The sequence below is a fragment of the Leopardus geoffroyi genome, chromosome B1, assembly GCF_018350155.1.
Source record: "Leopardus geoffroyi isolate Oge1 chromosome B1, O.geoffroyi_Oge1_pat1.0, whole genome shotgun sequence".
NCBI lineage: Eukaryota > Metazoa > Chordata > Mammalia > Carnivora > Felidae > Leopardus > Leopardus geoffroyi.
This window is the reverse complement of record NC_059327.1, coordinates 194,109,530-194,124,840: the sequence shown is the minus strand read 5'-3', so window position 1 is coordinate 194,124,840 and position 15,311 is coordinate 194,109,530. Positions and strand designations below refer to the sequence as shown.

General features: G+C 38.3%; 1 protein-coding gene across 13 annotated transcripts in view; it reads left to right on the top strand.

Moving 5' to 3' along the window:
* Window positions 1–14,670, top strand: part of CC2D2A (coiled-coil and C2 domain containing 2A) — a 151,292-nt gene extending 136,622 nt beyond the window's left edge. For all 13 annotated transcript variants that reach the window (XM_045474508.1, XM_045474506.1, XM_045474503.1 and 10 more), the window contains 4 exons: window positions 9,073–9,195; window positions 11,016–11,074; window positions 12,798–12,975; window positions 14,334–14,670. In XM_045474508.1, the coding sequence (XP_045330464.1) occupies window positions 9,073–9,195; window positions 11,016–11,074; window positions 12,798–12,975; window positions 14,334–14,522 (549 nt within the window). In that variant the 3' untranslated portion in view covers window positions 14,523–14,670. The remainder of the gene's footprint in view (window positions 1–9,072; window positions 9,196–11,015; window positions 11,075–12,797; window positions 12,976–14,333) is intronic.
* The last annotated feature ends 641 nt before the right edge of the window (window positions 14,671–15,311 follow it).

Below are 15,311 nucleotides of genomic sequence, written 5' to 3'. Positions count from 1 at the left end.
CAGCCTCAGCTCCTTCACTGGAGGTAACAATGGTGTTGTAAGCTGCAGACGAGATGATCAATGCAAAGCAGCTAACAAACAGGGACAACTGTTTACTAGCTGCTGTTATTCTTTTTATCATCATTCTCTACCTTAGTGGTCTCTGAACTTTAGGCATCTGTCAGAAAAATCATTTGAGCATGCATCCCCAATGTGTATTTTGTACTGAAGTACCATTAACATAGTGTTATATTAGCTTCCGGTGTACAATACGATGATTCAATAATTTTATAGATTACTCGGTACTCACCTTAAGAAATGTGCTCTTGATTGCCTTTATCTATTTCACCCATTCCCCCAACCCACCTCCCTCCAGCAACCACCAGTTAGTTCTCTGTGTTTAAGAGTCTGGGGTTTTTTGTTTTGTTTTGGTTTGGTTTGTTTGTCTTTTTGACTTACCTTAAATTCCACATACGCTTAAAGTCATATGTTATTTTTCTCTGTTTGACTTATCTTAGTATCATACCCTCTAGGTCCATCCAATTATCACAAATGACAAGATCTCATTCTTTTCTATGGCTCAGTAATATTCCATTATATATGTATGTACCATATCTTCTTTATCCATTCAGTCTATCAGTGGACACTTGGGTTCTTTCCTTATCTTGGCTATTGTAAATAGTGCTACAATAAGTAAAAGAGGTGAATATATCTTTTCAAATTGTTTTCGTTTTCTTTGGGGAAATACCCAGTACCGGAATTACCGGCTCACACGGTAATTCCTTTTCCCCCACATCCTTGTCAACACTTGTTCTTTCCTGTCTTTTTGCTTTAGTCATTCTGACAGGGGTAAGGTGATATCCGTGCTTCGTTTTTTTTTAATGTTCAAATAGCGTTTCATGAAACACAAATGCACTATATTTATAGAAGATATTTTTTACTTTAGAAACATTTTTATTATTTCAAGTATTTAGTTAACATACAGTGTGATATTAGTTTCTTGTATACAATATAGTGATTCAACACTTCCCTACATCACCTTGTGTTCATCACAAGTGCACTCCTTAATGCCTATCACCTGTTTCACCCATCCCCCACCCACCTACCGTCTGGTAGTCATCAGTTTGTTCTCTACAATTAAGAATTTGTCGGGGCGCCTGGGTGGCGCAGTCGGTTAAGCGTCCGACTTCAGCCAGGTCACGATCTCGCGGTCCGTGAGTTCGAGCCCCGCGTCGGGCTCTGGGCTGATGGCTCAGAGCCTGGAGCCTGTTTCCCATTCTGTGTCTCCCTCTCTCTCTGCCCCTCCCCCGTTCATGCTCTGTCTCTCTCTGTCCCAAAAATAAATAAACGTTGAAAAAAAAAAAAATTTAAAGAATTTGTCTCTCGATTTGTCTCTTAATTTTTTCCCTTTGCTGGTTTTGTTTCTTAAACTCCACATATGAGTGAAACCATGTGGTATTTGTCTTTCTCTGACCATATATACTCTCTAGCTCCACTCACGTCATAGCAAATGGCAAGGTTTATGGCTGAGTACTATTCTATTGTACATATATACTTCTTTATCCATTCATCTATCGATGCACACTTGGGCTGCTTCCATAATCTGGCTATTGTAAATAATGCTATAATAAACTTAGGGGTACATATATCTTTTTGAATTAGTGTTTTCATATTCTTTGGGTTAATACCCTGTAGTGGAATTACTGGATATGGCAATTCTTTTTAATTTCTTGAGAAGTCTCCATACAGTCATACAGTGGTTGCACCACTTTGCCTTCCCACCAAGAGTGCACAAGGATTCCTTTTGCTCCACATCTTTGTCAACACTTGTTTCTTAGATTTTTGATTTGAGTCATTCTGACAGGTGTGAGGTGCTATCTCATCATGGTTTTTGATTTGCATTTCCCTGATGACTAGTGATACTGGAAGTCTTTCCAAATGTTTGTTGGCCATCTGTAGATCTTCTCTGGAAAAATGTTCATGTCTTCTGTCCATTTTTTAATTGGATTACTTGGGGTTTTGTTTTGTTTTCTGGTGCTGAGTCATATAAGTTCTTTCTTTATGTATTTTGGATACTTACCCTTTCTCGATATGTCATTTGCAAATATCTTCTCTCATTCTATAGGTTGTCCTTTAGTTTTGTTGTTTCCTATGCTGCACGGGTTTTGTTTTTTTATTTTTTATTTATTTATTTTTTTTATGTAGTCTCAGTATTTTATTTTTGCCTTTGTTTCCCTTCTCTTGGGAGACATATCTAGAAAAATGTGGCTACAGCCAATTTCAGAGAAATTACTACTGGTTCTCTCTTCTAGGATTCTTGTGGTTTCAGGTCTCATATTTAGACCTCCAACCTATTTTGAGTTTTTTTTCTGTGTGTGTGGTGTAAGAAAGTGGGCCAGTTCATTCTTTTGCATGTCTTCCCAACACCATTTGTTTTTCCCCTTGCATATTCTTGCCTCCTTTTAGAAGATTGACTATATAAGCATGGGTTTATTTCTGGGCTCTCTATTCTATTGATCTGTGTGTCCATTTTTGTGCCAATACCATACTGCTTTACTACAACTTTGTAGTATTTCTTGATATCTGGGATTGTGATACCTCCAGTTTTGTTCTTCTTTTTCAAGATTGCTTTGTCTATTTGGGGTCTTTTGTGGTCCCATACATATTTGGGATTTGTTCTAGTTCTATGAAAAATGCTTTGGTATTTTGATAGGGATTGCATTAAATCTGTAGATTGCTTTGGCTAGTATGAACATTTTAACAATATTTGTTCTTCCCTCTATGACCAGGGAATATTTTTCCATTTGTTTGTGTCAATTTCTTTTGTCAATGTTTAATAGTTTTCAGAGTACAGGTCTTTCACCTCCTTAGTGAAGTTTATTCCTACATATTTTATTATTTTTAGTACAATTGTAAATAGGATTATTTTCTTAATTTCTTTCTGCTATTTCATTATTAGTGTATAGAACTGTAACAGATTTATTTATATTAATTTTCTATCCTGCAACTTTACTGAATTCATTTATCAGTTCTAGGAGTTTTTTGGTAGAATCTTTAGGATTTTCTTTATACAGCATTATGTTATCTGCAAATAGTGAAAGTTTTATTTCTTCCTTACCACTTTGGATGCCTTTTCTTTTTGTCTGATCGCTATGGCTAGGACTTCCAGTACTATGTTGAATAAAAGTGGTGAAAGTGAACATCTTTGCCTTGTTCCTGATGTTAGAAGAAAAGCTCTCAGTTTTTTCACCATTGAGTATCATGTGGGTTGTGGGTTTTTCATATATGGCTTTATTATGTTGAGGCATGTGCCCTCTAAATCTTTGTTGAGAGTTTTTATCACGAATGGATGTTGTACTTTGCCAAATGCTTTTTTTTCATCTGTTGAGATGATCATATGGTTTTTATCCTTTTTCTTGTTAATGTGATGTATTATGTTGATTAATTTGTGAATACTGAGCCACCCTTGCATCCTTAGAATAAATCCCACCTGATCATGGTGAATGACTTTCTAAATATATTTTTTATTTGGTTTGAGGATATTTTGTTGAGGATTTTTTGCATCAATGTTCATCAGAGCTACTGGCCTGTAGTTTTCTCTTTTTGTGGTGTCTTTGTCTGATTTTGGTATCAGGGTAATGCTGGCCTTGTAGAATGAATTTGGAAGCTTTCTTTCCTCTTCTATTTTTTGGAATAGTTTTAAAAGAGTAGGTATTAACTCTTCTTTAAGTGTTTGGTAGAATTCACCTGTGAAGCCACCTGGTCCTAAACTTTTGTTAGTTTTTTGACTACTAATTCAATTTCATTGCTAGTAATTGGTATGTTCAAATTTTATATTTCTTCCTGATTTAGTTTTAAGTTACATATTTCTAGGATTTATCCATTTCTTCTCCATTTCTTCTAAGTTGTCCAGTTTGTTGGTATATAATTTTTCATAATATTCTCTTAAAATAATTACTAAATAAAAATAATATTAATATTCTCTTAAAATATTTACTAAATAAAAATAATTACTATGGTCAGTTGTTCTTTCTCTTCCTTCATTTCTGATTTTGAGTCCTTTTTTTTTTCCCCTTGATGGGTCTGGCTAAAGGTTTATCAATTGTTTGTTTACCTTTTCAAAGAACCACCTCCTGGTTTCTTTTTTCTTTTTTTTTTTTTTATCTTTTTCATTTATTTCTGCTCTGATCTTTATTATTTCCTTCCTTCTACTGGCTTTGGACTTTTTTGTTCTTCTCTTTCTAGCTTCTTTAGAAGCTAGCATAAAAATAACATACCATGGGGAAGCATGCTCAAATGATTTTTTCTGACAGATGCGTGAAGACTGAAAGGAAGGAATGGAAAAACATTTACCATACAAATGGAAATTAAAAGAAAGCTGGGGTAGTAGTATTTATATTGGACAAAATAGACTTTAAAGACTATAACAAGAGACAAAGAATGCTATATAATAATAAAGGGAATAGTCTAAGAAGAGGATATAACAGTTGTAAATATCTATGCAACCAAGATAGGAGCACCTTAATACATAAAGCAACTATTAACAGACATAAGGGGAAAAAAATTGACAGTAATACAATAATGGTAGGGGACTTTAACACCCCACTTATATCAATGGATAGATTATCCAGGCAGAAAATCAGCAAGGAAACAGTGGCTTTGAATGACACGTTAAACCAGGTGGACCTAACATATGTACAGAGCATTCCATCCAAAAACAACAGGATACACATTCTTTTTAGGTACACATGGAACTTTCTCCAGGATAGATGTGTTAGGCCACAAAACAAGTCTTAATGAATTCAAAAAGACTGAGATCATATGATGCATCTTTTCTGACCACAGTGGTTATGCAATTAGAAATCAATCACAAGAAAAAAAAATCTGGAAAAAAGACAAATACATACAGGCTAAATAAAATGTTACTAAACAAAGAATGGTTGAACCATGACATCAAAGAAGAAATTAAAGGGGCACCTGGGTGGCTCAGTTGGTTAAGTGTCCGACTTCAGCTCAGGTCATGATCTCGCAGTTTGTGAGTTCAAGCCCCATAATGGGCTCTGAGCCCATCATGTCAGCTGTGCTGACAGCTCAGAGCCTGGAACCTGCTTCAGAATCTGACTCCCTCTCTCTTTGCCCCTCCCCGACTCATGCTCTGTCTCAAAAAATAAATACACACTAAAAATATTTTTTAAAGGAAATTAAAAAATACATGGAGACATATGAAAATGACAAACAAAATCTTTGGGATGCAGTAAGAGCTATTCTAAGAGGCAAGTTTATAGCAATACAGGCCTACCTCAAGAAACAAGAAGCTCCATTACATTCACAGTACTATGATTTTTACAAATTGAGGGTTTGTGGCAACTCTTTGCCAGGCAAGTCAGTCAGTGCCATTTTCCAACAGCATTTGCTCGCTTTGTGTCTCTGTATCGTGTTTTGGTAATTCTTGCAATATTTCAAACTTTTTCATTATTATTATATTTGTTATGATGATCTGTGATCAATGATTATAATTTGCTGAAAGCCTAGATGATGGTTAGCATTTTTTAGCAATATTTTTAATTAAGATATATACATTGTTTCTTTAGGCATGATGCTATTGCACACTTAATAGACTACAGTATAGTGTAAACATGACATTCATATGCACTGGGAAACGAAAATACTCATTTGACTTACTTTATTGTGATATTCACTTTATCACAGTGGTCTGGAGCCAGACCCACAATATCTCAGAGGTGTGCTTGTACCATTGCGCCTCTTTCCTTTGCTTCCAAAATGATTCAATTACTAATTATATCCCCTGCTTCTACATTCTCAGTACATTCAGACTTTAACCCTTTTAATAATCTAGCTCCTCTTCCCCTGACTCTGAGAAGCACCATTGTTTTGCTAATGGATAAATAAATCCAATGGTTTATTCTCATTCCTCATTCTCCTCTCCTTTTCTATGGCACATGACATGACTAATACCCTTTTCATGAAAAGAACACTTCCCCCTCCTTGGTTTACAGATAAAGGACTGTTTGGTTTTCATTTTCTCTGCAAGTTTCTTAGTTTTCTTTCACTGGCTCTTTTTACCCCTTAAAAGTAGATGTTCCTGAAGATTCTATATTTAGATTTCTTACAGTACCATACCTATCATTATTAATTGCAGCTCTATCTAGGTTACCCTGGCAGAGAAGTTATAATCCTGTCACTAGCCCCAAAATCTTTGGATCCTGAATTTTCAACTGACTTCCAGACTCCTAACTGCTTTATCAAAATCTCAAACTTGGCACACCCAAAACTCCAATCTTTTCCCTCTTGTCTCCAAAACCAGCTCCTCCTCCTGGCTTCCCATTTCTATGGATGTCAATTACCCAGATTCACACTGCAGAATGGTCCTTGATTTTCTCTCTCCCTTACTTCCTCCCATTTCAATCCTATTAACAGATACCAAGTCATATAAGTTCTACCTGTTCTGTTTCCCAGGCCATGCCATTATTGCTTTACCCTGCGTTACTATAAATAAATAATCTCTCCAATTCAATCCATTATTTGGTACACTAATACCTGATTAAGTTTCTGAATATTCAGCTTCATCATTCTATGGCTTAAAAAGTACTTATCGGAAGTACCTCACTACATACAGATTTAAGAATAAAATTTTCTCCTTGTATTTCAAAGTCCTATATAATCTGACTTCAACTTTTCCAACACTACTTCCCACTACTCTTCTGCACATTCCCTACTCAACAGCAAAACTGTAATTATTAAAGACCCTGCCTTCTTAAAACAATTTCTTGAATTCCAAGTATCAAAGCCTCCTACATCACAGACTGCCACTTCTATCCTTTCCTGTTTTTTTTTTTTTTTAATTTCTCCAAATTTGAAAAAGCAGAAGCTCAAAGCAAGTTCGTCAAACATCTTTGCTATCTATACTTTCTCCCTAGGAACATATATATGCTAATGATCTCTAAATGTATCTCTAGCTCACCTAGCTCCCGGAACTTCAGACTGAAATATCCAACTGTCTCTTCAGCATCTTCATATAGATGTCAGATATCTCAAACGATGTGCCCAAACTTGAACTCCAATTTCCTTTTGCAGTCTGACTTCAATAAATAGCAATTCTTTGATGCAGTTACTTAGGCCAAAATCCTTGGAGTCACCTTTGGTTCCTCTTTCTCCCACAACCAATTCATTAGCAAATCCTATTGGCTTCATAGTATATCCAGAGTCTGACCATAGCTCACCAATTTCACTGCTTCTATGTTGGTCCACACTACTGTAGCTCTTACCTGGATTATTCGAAATAGCTTCCTAATGGGAAACTTCACTACTTGCCCTTATCCCCTTCAGTATAGTCTCAAAGCAACAGAGAATATTAGTGTTAGAATGGAAGGCAGACTATGTCACCCCCTCTGCTTAAAATACTCCAATGGCGTCCTTGCTCACTCTAAAAGCAAATACCTAAACCTTTAAACTAATCCACAAGGCTTCCCGTGACTTGACTGGCATTCCATCCCACCCGCTTCCATCCTCCACAGATCTCATCTCTTACTTGCTCTAGCTTGCTCACTCTTCCAAAGCTACCATCTTCCTTGCTGTTCCTCAACACATCGAGCAGGTTTTGCAGTTGCTATTTCCTCTGCATAGATGACCTTCCCCCTTACTGGATATCATCATAATATTGTCCCTCAATTCTTGCATTTCTGATCACATGTCATCTTTCCAGTGAGAATTTCCCTGCCCACCCTGAAACTCCACATCTCTTCCCGTGTCGTTTTCTCCACAGCCTTTGCACCGTTAGCTGTTGCCACAGTAAAAATAGTAAAAGCCCATCCCCAAACTAAATGTCTTCAGATAGCTATTCTCATCGATCTGTGGGTCAGCTGGGACAGCTGTGCTTCGTGTGTGTTTATTCTGGGACTTGGCAGTGACAATGACAGAAGCACAAGAAGGCAAGCAGGAACACACGGAACCCCTTAAGCTTAGATTCAGAAGTTACACAAGGGCACTTCCGTCCCATTCGGCTGGCCAAAAGTCAAGGAGCAGGAACATCTCAACAACCCTTTCAGTGGGAGGAGATGCAGACAAAGTAACATGGCAAAGAGTGTGAGTATAGGACGGGATGAAGAACTGAGGTCAATGAAACAAGCTGCGACATCATGTAACATCATCTGACAATCCCATATGTTTACTTATTTGTTCACACTATGTTCTCACTAGCTACTGCAAAAGGGTAGAAACTCCGATTCATTCACTACTTTGTTCCAAGTGACTGAAACTGAGCCTACACATGTAAGATACTTGATAAATATGTTGAATGGACAAATTTACCACTCATGCAGTCATTCAATATGCCTACTATATACCAGAAGCTATGCTATATGCTAAAGATAGTGAATAAAGCACATGGCAACAGTCCTTAAGACAACAAGGTACTATCTAGTGAGGAGGCAGGTGTAGGCCATTATTAACAATGATACTAATAATAAAAAATTAGCGAACAATTATTGAGCACCTATGTAACAGGCATTGTTCTAACAGGTATAGATAAATTAACTAATTTAATCTCCTCAACAATTTTATGAGGTGGGTACTATTACCCAGTTTTATAAAGGAGGAAAGAGAGGTACACAGAACTTAAATAAATCATCCAAGGTCGCACAGTTAGTAAATGTTGGAGCCAGAATTCAAATACAAATGGCCTGGTTCAGAACCAATATGCTGCATGCCTCAACAAGACAGGTGCTAGTCAGAGATGCTGTGGAAGCAAAGAGGTACACACCTAACTCAATTAGGAGGCTAGAAAAGCCAGCCTCTCCTAAAAAGTTTAAAGTTTCTGATCAGGAACTATCTTATTTTATCAACCTACAATCAACGTAAGGCGCACCTCAAGTTCAGATATAAAAAAATGTGAAAAAATGGCCAATGACAATTTTATGTCTGATTATAAAATGCACGCTGGTTTTACAAATCAAAATGTGCAAAAAATGTGTGTGTTCTCTTGCTGTCGGCTTCCTCTCTACACATGCGCACACACACTCACACACGTATGTATTTCTGCTGCCACATATGCTAAGTTAGTCTGGTCTTTTTTAGATTTGGTTTAATATTCAACGACATGACTCTCCACTACGGATAAATTTTGATGTCACCAAGCCCAAGCTATGGAAGTCTTTCTTTTCAAGAAATCTTCTATATCCTGGCCTTTCCAGTGTTCAGGTATAATTCTTCTAACAATGTAGGCTAAGAAAAGTGGGGGATTTTAAATCATTATACTGGGTAGCCAGGTATTTTTTGACGTTTAGTTCTATTTCTAGATATTCAGTTAAAAATAATGTTTCTCAAACTTATTTGAGCCCACTCACAATAAGAAATTACGACCATTATCGTGAACCAGTATATACAAATGTGGAAAAACAAATTTTGATATAATGAGCCTCAGGACATTAAAGTACCACAAAATATATTCTACTTAATTTTTTAAATGCTGGACTCAATTCACTAAATTAATCATCAGATTTCATGACTGCTATTAAAACATGAAGTCAGGGGCGCCTGGGTGGCGCAGTCGGTTGAGCGTCCGACTTCAGCCAGGTCACGATCTCGCGGTCCGTGAGTTCGAGCCCCGCGTCAGGCTCTGGGCTGATGGCTCAGAGCCTGGAGCCTGTTTCCGATTCTGTGTCTCCCTCTCTCTCTGCCCCTCCCCCGTTCATGCTCTCTCTCTGTCCCAAAAATAAATAAACGTTGAAAAAAAAAAACAAAAAACATGAAGTCATACCACAGGGCATGAGCCACTAGAGGCTCGTAAAGTTAATTTAGAGGGTCCTGGCTGTAGTAAGATTGTTACATAGTAAGCATGAAAATTGTTTACTAATACTTTTGTTACTACATGTTTATATGTGTGTGTGTATACGGAGTGTGCAGTATAAAATCTATTTTATACTGGTGATCCAGATTTTATAAGGTGATCCAGACCTTTCCAAAAAGTTTAAAAAACAGTGCTCTAGAGAAATTCTTCCATGTGTACAAGGTGACATATACAAGACTGTTTTCATAGAAAGATTCTAGCCTAAAAACTGGAGTTAGATGAGATAAAATACATATAGTACATAATGGAATCTTTTTTTTTTTTTAATTTTTTAACATTTATTTATTTGTGAGACAGAGAGAGACAGAGCATGGACGGGGGAGGGGCAGACAGAGAGGGAGACACAGAACCGGAAGCAGGCTCCAGGCTCCGAGCCATCAGCCCAGAGCCTGACGCGGGGCTCGAACTCACGGAACGTGAGATCGTGACCTGAGCTGAGGTCAGACGCTTAACCGACTGAGCCACCCAGGCGCCCCCATAATGGAATCTTTTATAGTAGTTACATGAATGAATCAATGTCAATAAATCTTATTAGCACTCTAAAAATATGTATGTTATTATCTCTAAAGGTAATGTTAAGGGAGGAAAGGCAAGCTGCATATTCACAGTGTAAAACTATTGCATAAATAGACTTGTCCAATCACTATGTTGTACACCTAAAACTCATGAACATTGTGTGTCAACTATACTTTAAAAAAAAAACTATTGCATAAAGTTTAGAAAATACCCAAACGAAAACAACACATTGTTTGGGGATACATAGATCTGTGATAAAATCATAAATACATTTTATTAACTTGCCTGTTTCTACCAGGTGTGATGTAAACACCAGGGGAGCAGGGATTTTTATTCATGGCTATATACCCATCACCTGAAAAAAATGCCTGGCTCACAGTAGTTGTATGTTGAACCAAAGTGCTAAAAAACAAATTCAGGTCCTGGTTACCTCTGTGATGAGAAAGGAGATGAAAATGAGAAAGAACCAAACCGCCATAATTTATTTGTGATATTGTACTTCAGGTGGGTCATGGGTACATTGGCATCCATTATACTATATCTGAAAGTCTGAGATTTCGTAACTTTTTAAAAAAGATTTAGAAAAGGATGTATAGCTATTCAAATTCAAGTTAAGTGTTTTTCTGGAATTTCTGAACTATTTCCTCTTTTATAGCCAGAAGAACTAATTTACCAGCGCACAGACAAAGCGGCCGCAGCTGAGCTACAAGACAGGTCATACAATACCCATAAATCCACATGCAATCTGTCACTAGGAGTGTAATCCCAAACTAAACAATTCTCAGCCTGGATCCATAATCTGAGCAGTTAAACTTTAGTTCATGTTTATAGACAGATACCAAATACAGATGTGATCTCTAAATGCCACAGCCCAAAGGGCGGATGGAACAAACAGAAGTGAGCTCCAGCGATGACAGGTAGTTTTCCAAAACTTTGCCTCAGATTAGAGTTCAGCATCATGTTGTTATGGTTCCTGTTCAGACATGTCATAATCCTCAACTTAAAATATGCCTCTTTTGTCCAATAGTGGCTTACTGAACTGCAGCTAGTTTATAAACCAAACACATGGGGAAGGCTGGTCTCTATGAGATTTAATTATATTAAGTCCCCATAATCCTCATAACCCTGTAAAACAAAACTTACTCTTCCAGTTTTGCAAATGTGGAAACCGAGGTTCAGAGAGGTCAGCATACTTGTTAAGTGTTAGAGGGGGCTTCTGTGCCCAGCCAGGTCTTTCTGATTTCAAAGCCTATGTGCTCTTTCTACTGTATCAAGCTGTGTAAAGAGCAGCATGTCAAACACACAAGAATAACGGTGACCCTTTTTAAGTTATTACGACTAGAAGACACCAATTTATTCTCAATTTCAAATCTATATAAAGCCTTACTGGAGACCCCCACCTAGAGCAACTAACTCCCCCCAAAAGTCTTTTTTGTTTCTTCTGATGGTTTCAGGATACTGTATTAATTAGACCCACATCATTTATTCTTCCAATACTGATGAAGTGTGTGGCAATTCACCCATACTCTCTTACTCGGGCCATCTTGAAACCCAGAATGAAAATATGTAGAATGTGCCAAACAAGAAGTGGATCCTACAGCTACTGAGCAGTGGGGAGCTGGCTGGTCCCCTAAATCTGTGTTTGGTTAGGGATACACAGGAGGCTTTAGAATTGACAGGGTTTTGACTCAAACCCAGCTCCCTTGCCATTGTCAACTCACTTATCCTACTTCAAACTGTCCCCAGGTAAGTAAAATCCACCCATAGAGTCACTGTTAGGATTCCTGTTTATTAACTTTTGAGAGAGAGACAGAGCATGAGCGGGACAGGGGCAGAGAGAGAGGGAGACACAGAATCCCAAGCAGGTACCAGGCTCCAGCTGTCAGCACAGAGCCCGATGTGGGTTTCGAACTCACGGATTGTGAAATCATGACCTGAACCGAAGTCAGATGCTTAACCAACTAAGCCACCAAGGTGCCCCCAAGTCACTGTTAGGATTAAATAAAAATTAAAAAAAAAAAAAAAAAAGAAAGAAAAAAAGCATTTTGCACAGTACCTGGTTAAAAAAAAAAAAAAAAAAAGGCTCAATAAATGGTAGCTATTTTCCTTTATTCTGTGTTTGAAACTTAATTTTTGATATCCTGCTTTATAGCTAATATGACAGGTACTGGATCCATAGGATATAAAGCTTAGCGAGGATGGCTTTTCTGAAAACAGTCTCGAGGCAATCTAGAAAAACAATACTCATCAACAGAAATCACAGCACAGGGTAAAGAATCAACATGCGGCATTAACAGCCCTACAGAGAGTTAATTAAGGCTGTCAACATAAATGCGCCTAGTGAATGACCATGTCACTGAATCCCCACCGCATACAAGCTGTACCTCTGCTGACAGAATCCAATCAGCAAAAGGTGGAGCTTCTTTTTTATAAACAGGATTGAAAAAATACTCAAAGAGAAAATCATGGACTGGCGGCCACGGCATCTGACCAGGTGGAACAGGTACTGCACCTCCGCGCTACGACACTTCCTGCCTCTGTTAGAGAGAAGCAGAGGAGAGGACGTGGAAGACGACCACAGAGGAGAGCTGCTCAAGCAGCTGGGAGACTACCGGGTAAGTGCAATGGCTCTAAACTGAGCCTGTGGACTGCATTTCAAATTGGAAATTGCTTGGTAATGGATTTTTGGAATCAAAATGCTGACTCTGCTCTCCAAAGCACATAGATGTAGCAGCATAGGCTAAAGGATGTAATTAAAAGTTCACATCTCAGTAATTAAGCTATTATTAAACAGCAAAATGCCTCTAGACACTGAAAACGCTAAGAGAGTAATGCAATGAAAAATACCTTAAATAAAATGCATTCAAAAGTCTTGAATTCAATTAAAATACCTGGCTAAATCCTATTAGGCTCAACTGTGCATAAAGGTGAAACCAACCAGGGGCGCCTGGGTGGCTCAGTCGATTAAATGTCCGACTTCAGCTCAGGTCATGATCTCACGGTCCGTGAGTTCAAGCCCCGCATCGGGCTCTGTGCTGACAGCTCAGAGCCTGCAGCCTGCTTCAGATTCTGTGTCTCCCTCTCTGCCCCTCCCCCACTTGTGCTCTCTCTCAAAATTAAATTTAAAAACGTTTAAGAAAATTTAAAAAAAAGGAAAATTCTCATTAATACGTGTGCCCTCCTGCCTGTCAGTAGTGCTGTGTTCACATCCTATAGCCAGATAATAAAACCTAGAAAGCAGTCTCAAACTAAGACAGTAAGCCTTGTTGGCTGAACAGCGTGACGTCAAGTTGGACATTTAATTCTATTCATGGACTACAACCAGGTTTTCAGCGAGGCTGTCTTCAAGGAACAAAACACGTAATTCAGTCTTGGGCAATGAAAAGAATTCACTGACTTATTTAAGTCACAGTATCAGAGTGCACCAGTCTTCTTGAAGTCTTTCCACCCTGCCCTCCACCGCACAGCGGTGTTGGGCTCGCTGTTTTCATGGTATCCAATAGCAGAACAGCTCCAGGGCAGGACTCACATCTGCACACACACTGTGCAGAGCAGGCGAGAGCATCTGTGTGCCATTATTCTTATCCAGTTTCCTGAGACTCACTTTGACAGATCGGTGTGGCCACAGGGAAAGAGTGTTGATTAGCTGAATCCAGGTCCCTGGAAATACATGGGTTACCACACAAACTCAGGGCTATCAGGCAGAGGGAAAGAAGTGGAGGGTGGCTGGGTGCTAACAGCTGTCTTATACACCAGTATACTAGCAACTAAACAAAAGAGCCATCTGGCCCCTCTCCATTTTCTGTATTGCTAATATATAGTTGAATAGAAGAGCAGAACTAAACAAGTGACTTTGAGATGCAGAAGAAGACAAGAGAATTAAGAATTGCATATGTTTACAGGAAGAAAAAATACAATGAAATCTTCAAGCTTCACTAATGACTACAAATCTTGGTTGTGTTTTTTCCTTCAGTTCTCTGGATTTCCCCTTCACATGCCCTATTCTGAACTGAAGCCTTTAATTGAAGCAGTATATAGCACTGGAGTACATAATATTGATGTTCCTAATGTTGAATTTGCTTTAGCTGTATATATCCACCCATACCCCAAAAATGTTTTGTCTGTTTGGATCTATGTTGCCTCTCTCATACGCAACAGGTAACTTTTTTCATCGTATACTTTTTATATCATGTAGAAACTATTTCCTAGGACAATAATCTTAAGTGATATTGATCACATCAGAAGGAAAAAATTATTTGTAAATAATGAAATAAAATGATCGTTTTCAAAATAAGTGTTTTTATTTAGTAGTCTGTCTTGCCTTCTGCCACCCTGACCCTCAATTCAACTCAGGCTACCCACAGTTCCCCTCACACTAATAGGCTTCCTACCTATGCCACTGTGCTTACCTTCCACTTGGAAAGCCCTTCCTCTTTGCCTGTCCAGCAGAATACCATTACACTTTTAAGATCCAGCAAAACAACACAACTTTTCTGGGGGAAAGAGGAAAAACTTTGCAATACGGAGTTTTTATGTTTAATGCCAAATACCTTAAGACCTTATCCTACAGAAATACTGAGCAAACGTGCACAAGTACACAAATGTGCACACACACACACACACACACACTCCTACTGAAGCAATATAGTATTTTAGGGGGGAAAAAAGAAATATACTTAAACATGCACCAAAAGGGAAGCCATTTAAGAAATTAAGACATGGCTATGGACCGAACATTTGTGATCCCACAAAATTCCTGTCTTGAAACCCAAATCCCACTATGTAATGGTATTTGGAGATAGGTCCTCTGGGAGGTTATGAGAGTGGAGGCTCTGTGTTGGGATGAACACCATCATGAGAGAGGAGAGAGTCTGCTTCCTTTCTTTAGACCATGTGTGGATACAATGAGAAGAGGGCGGTCTGCACACCAGAAAAACAGCCCTTACCAGAA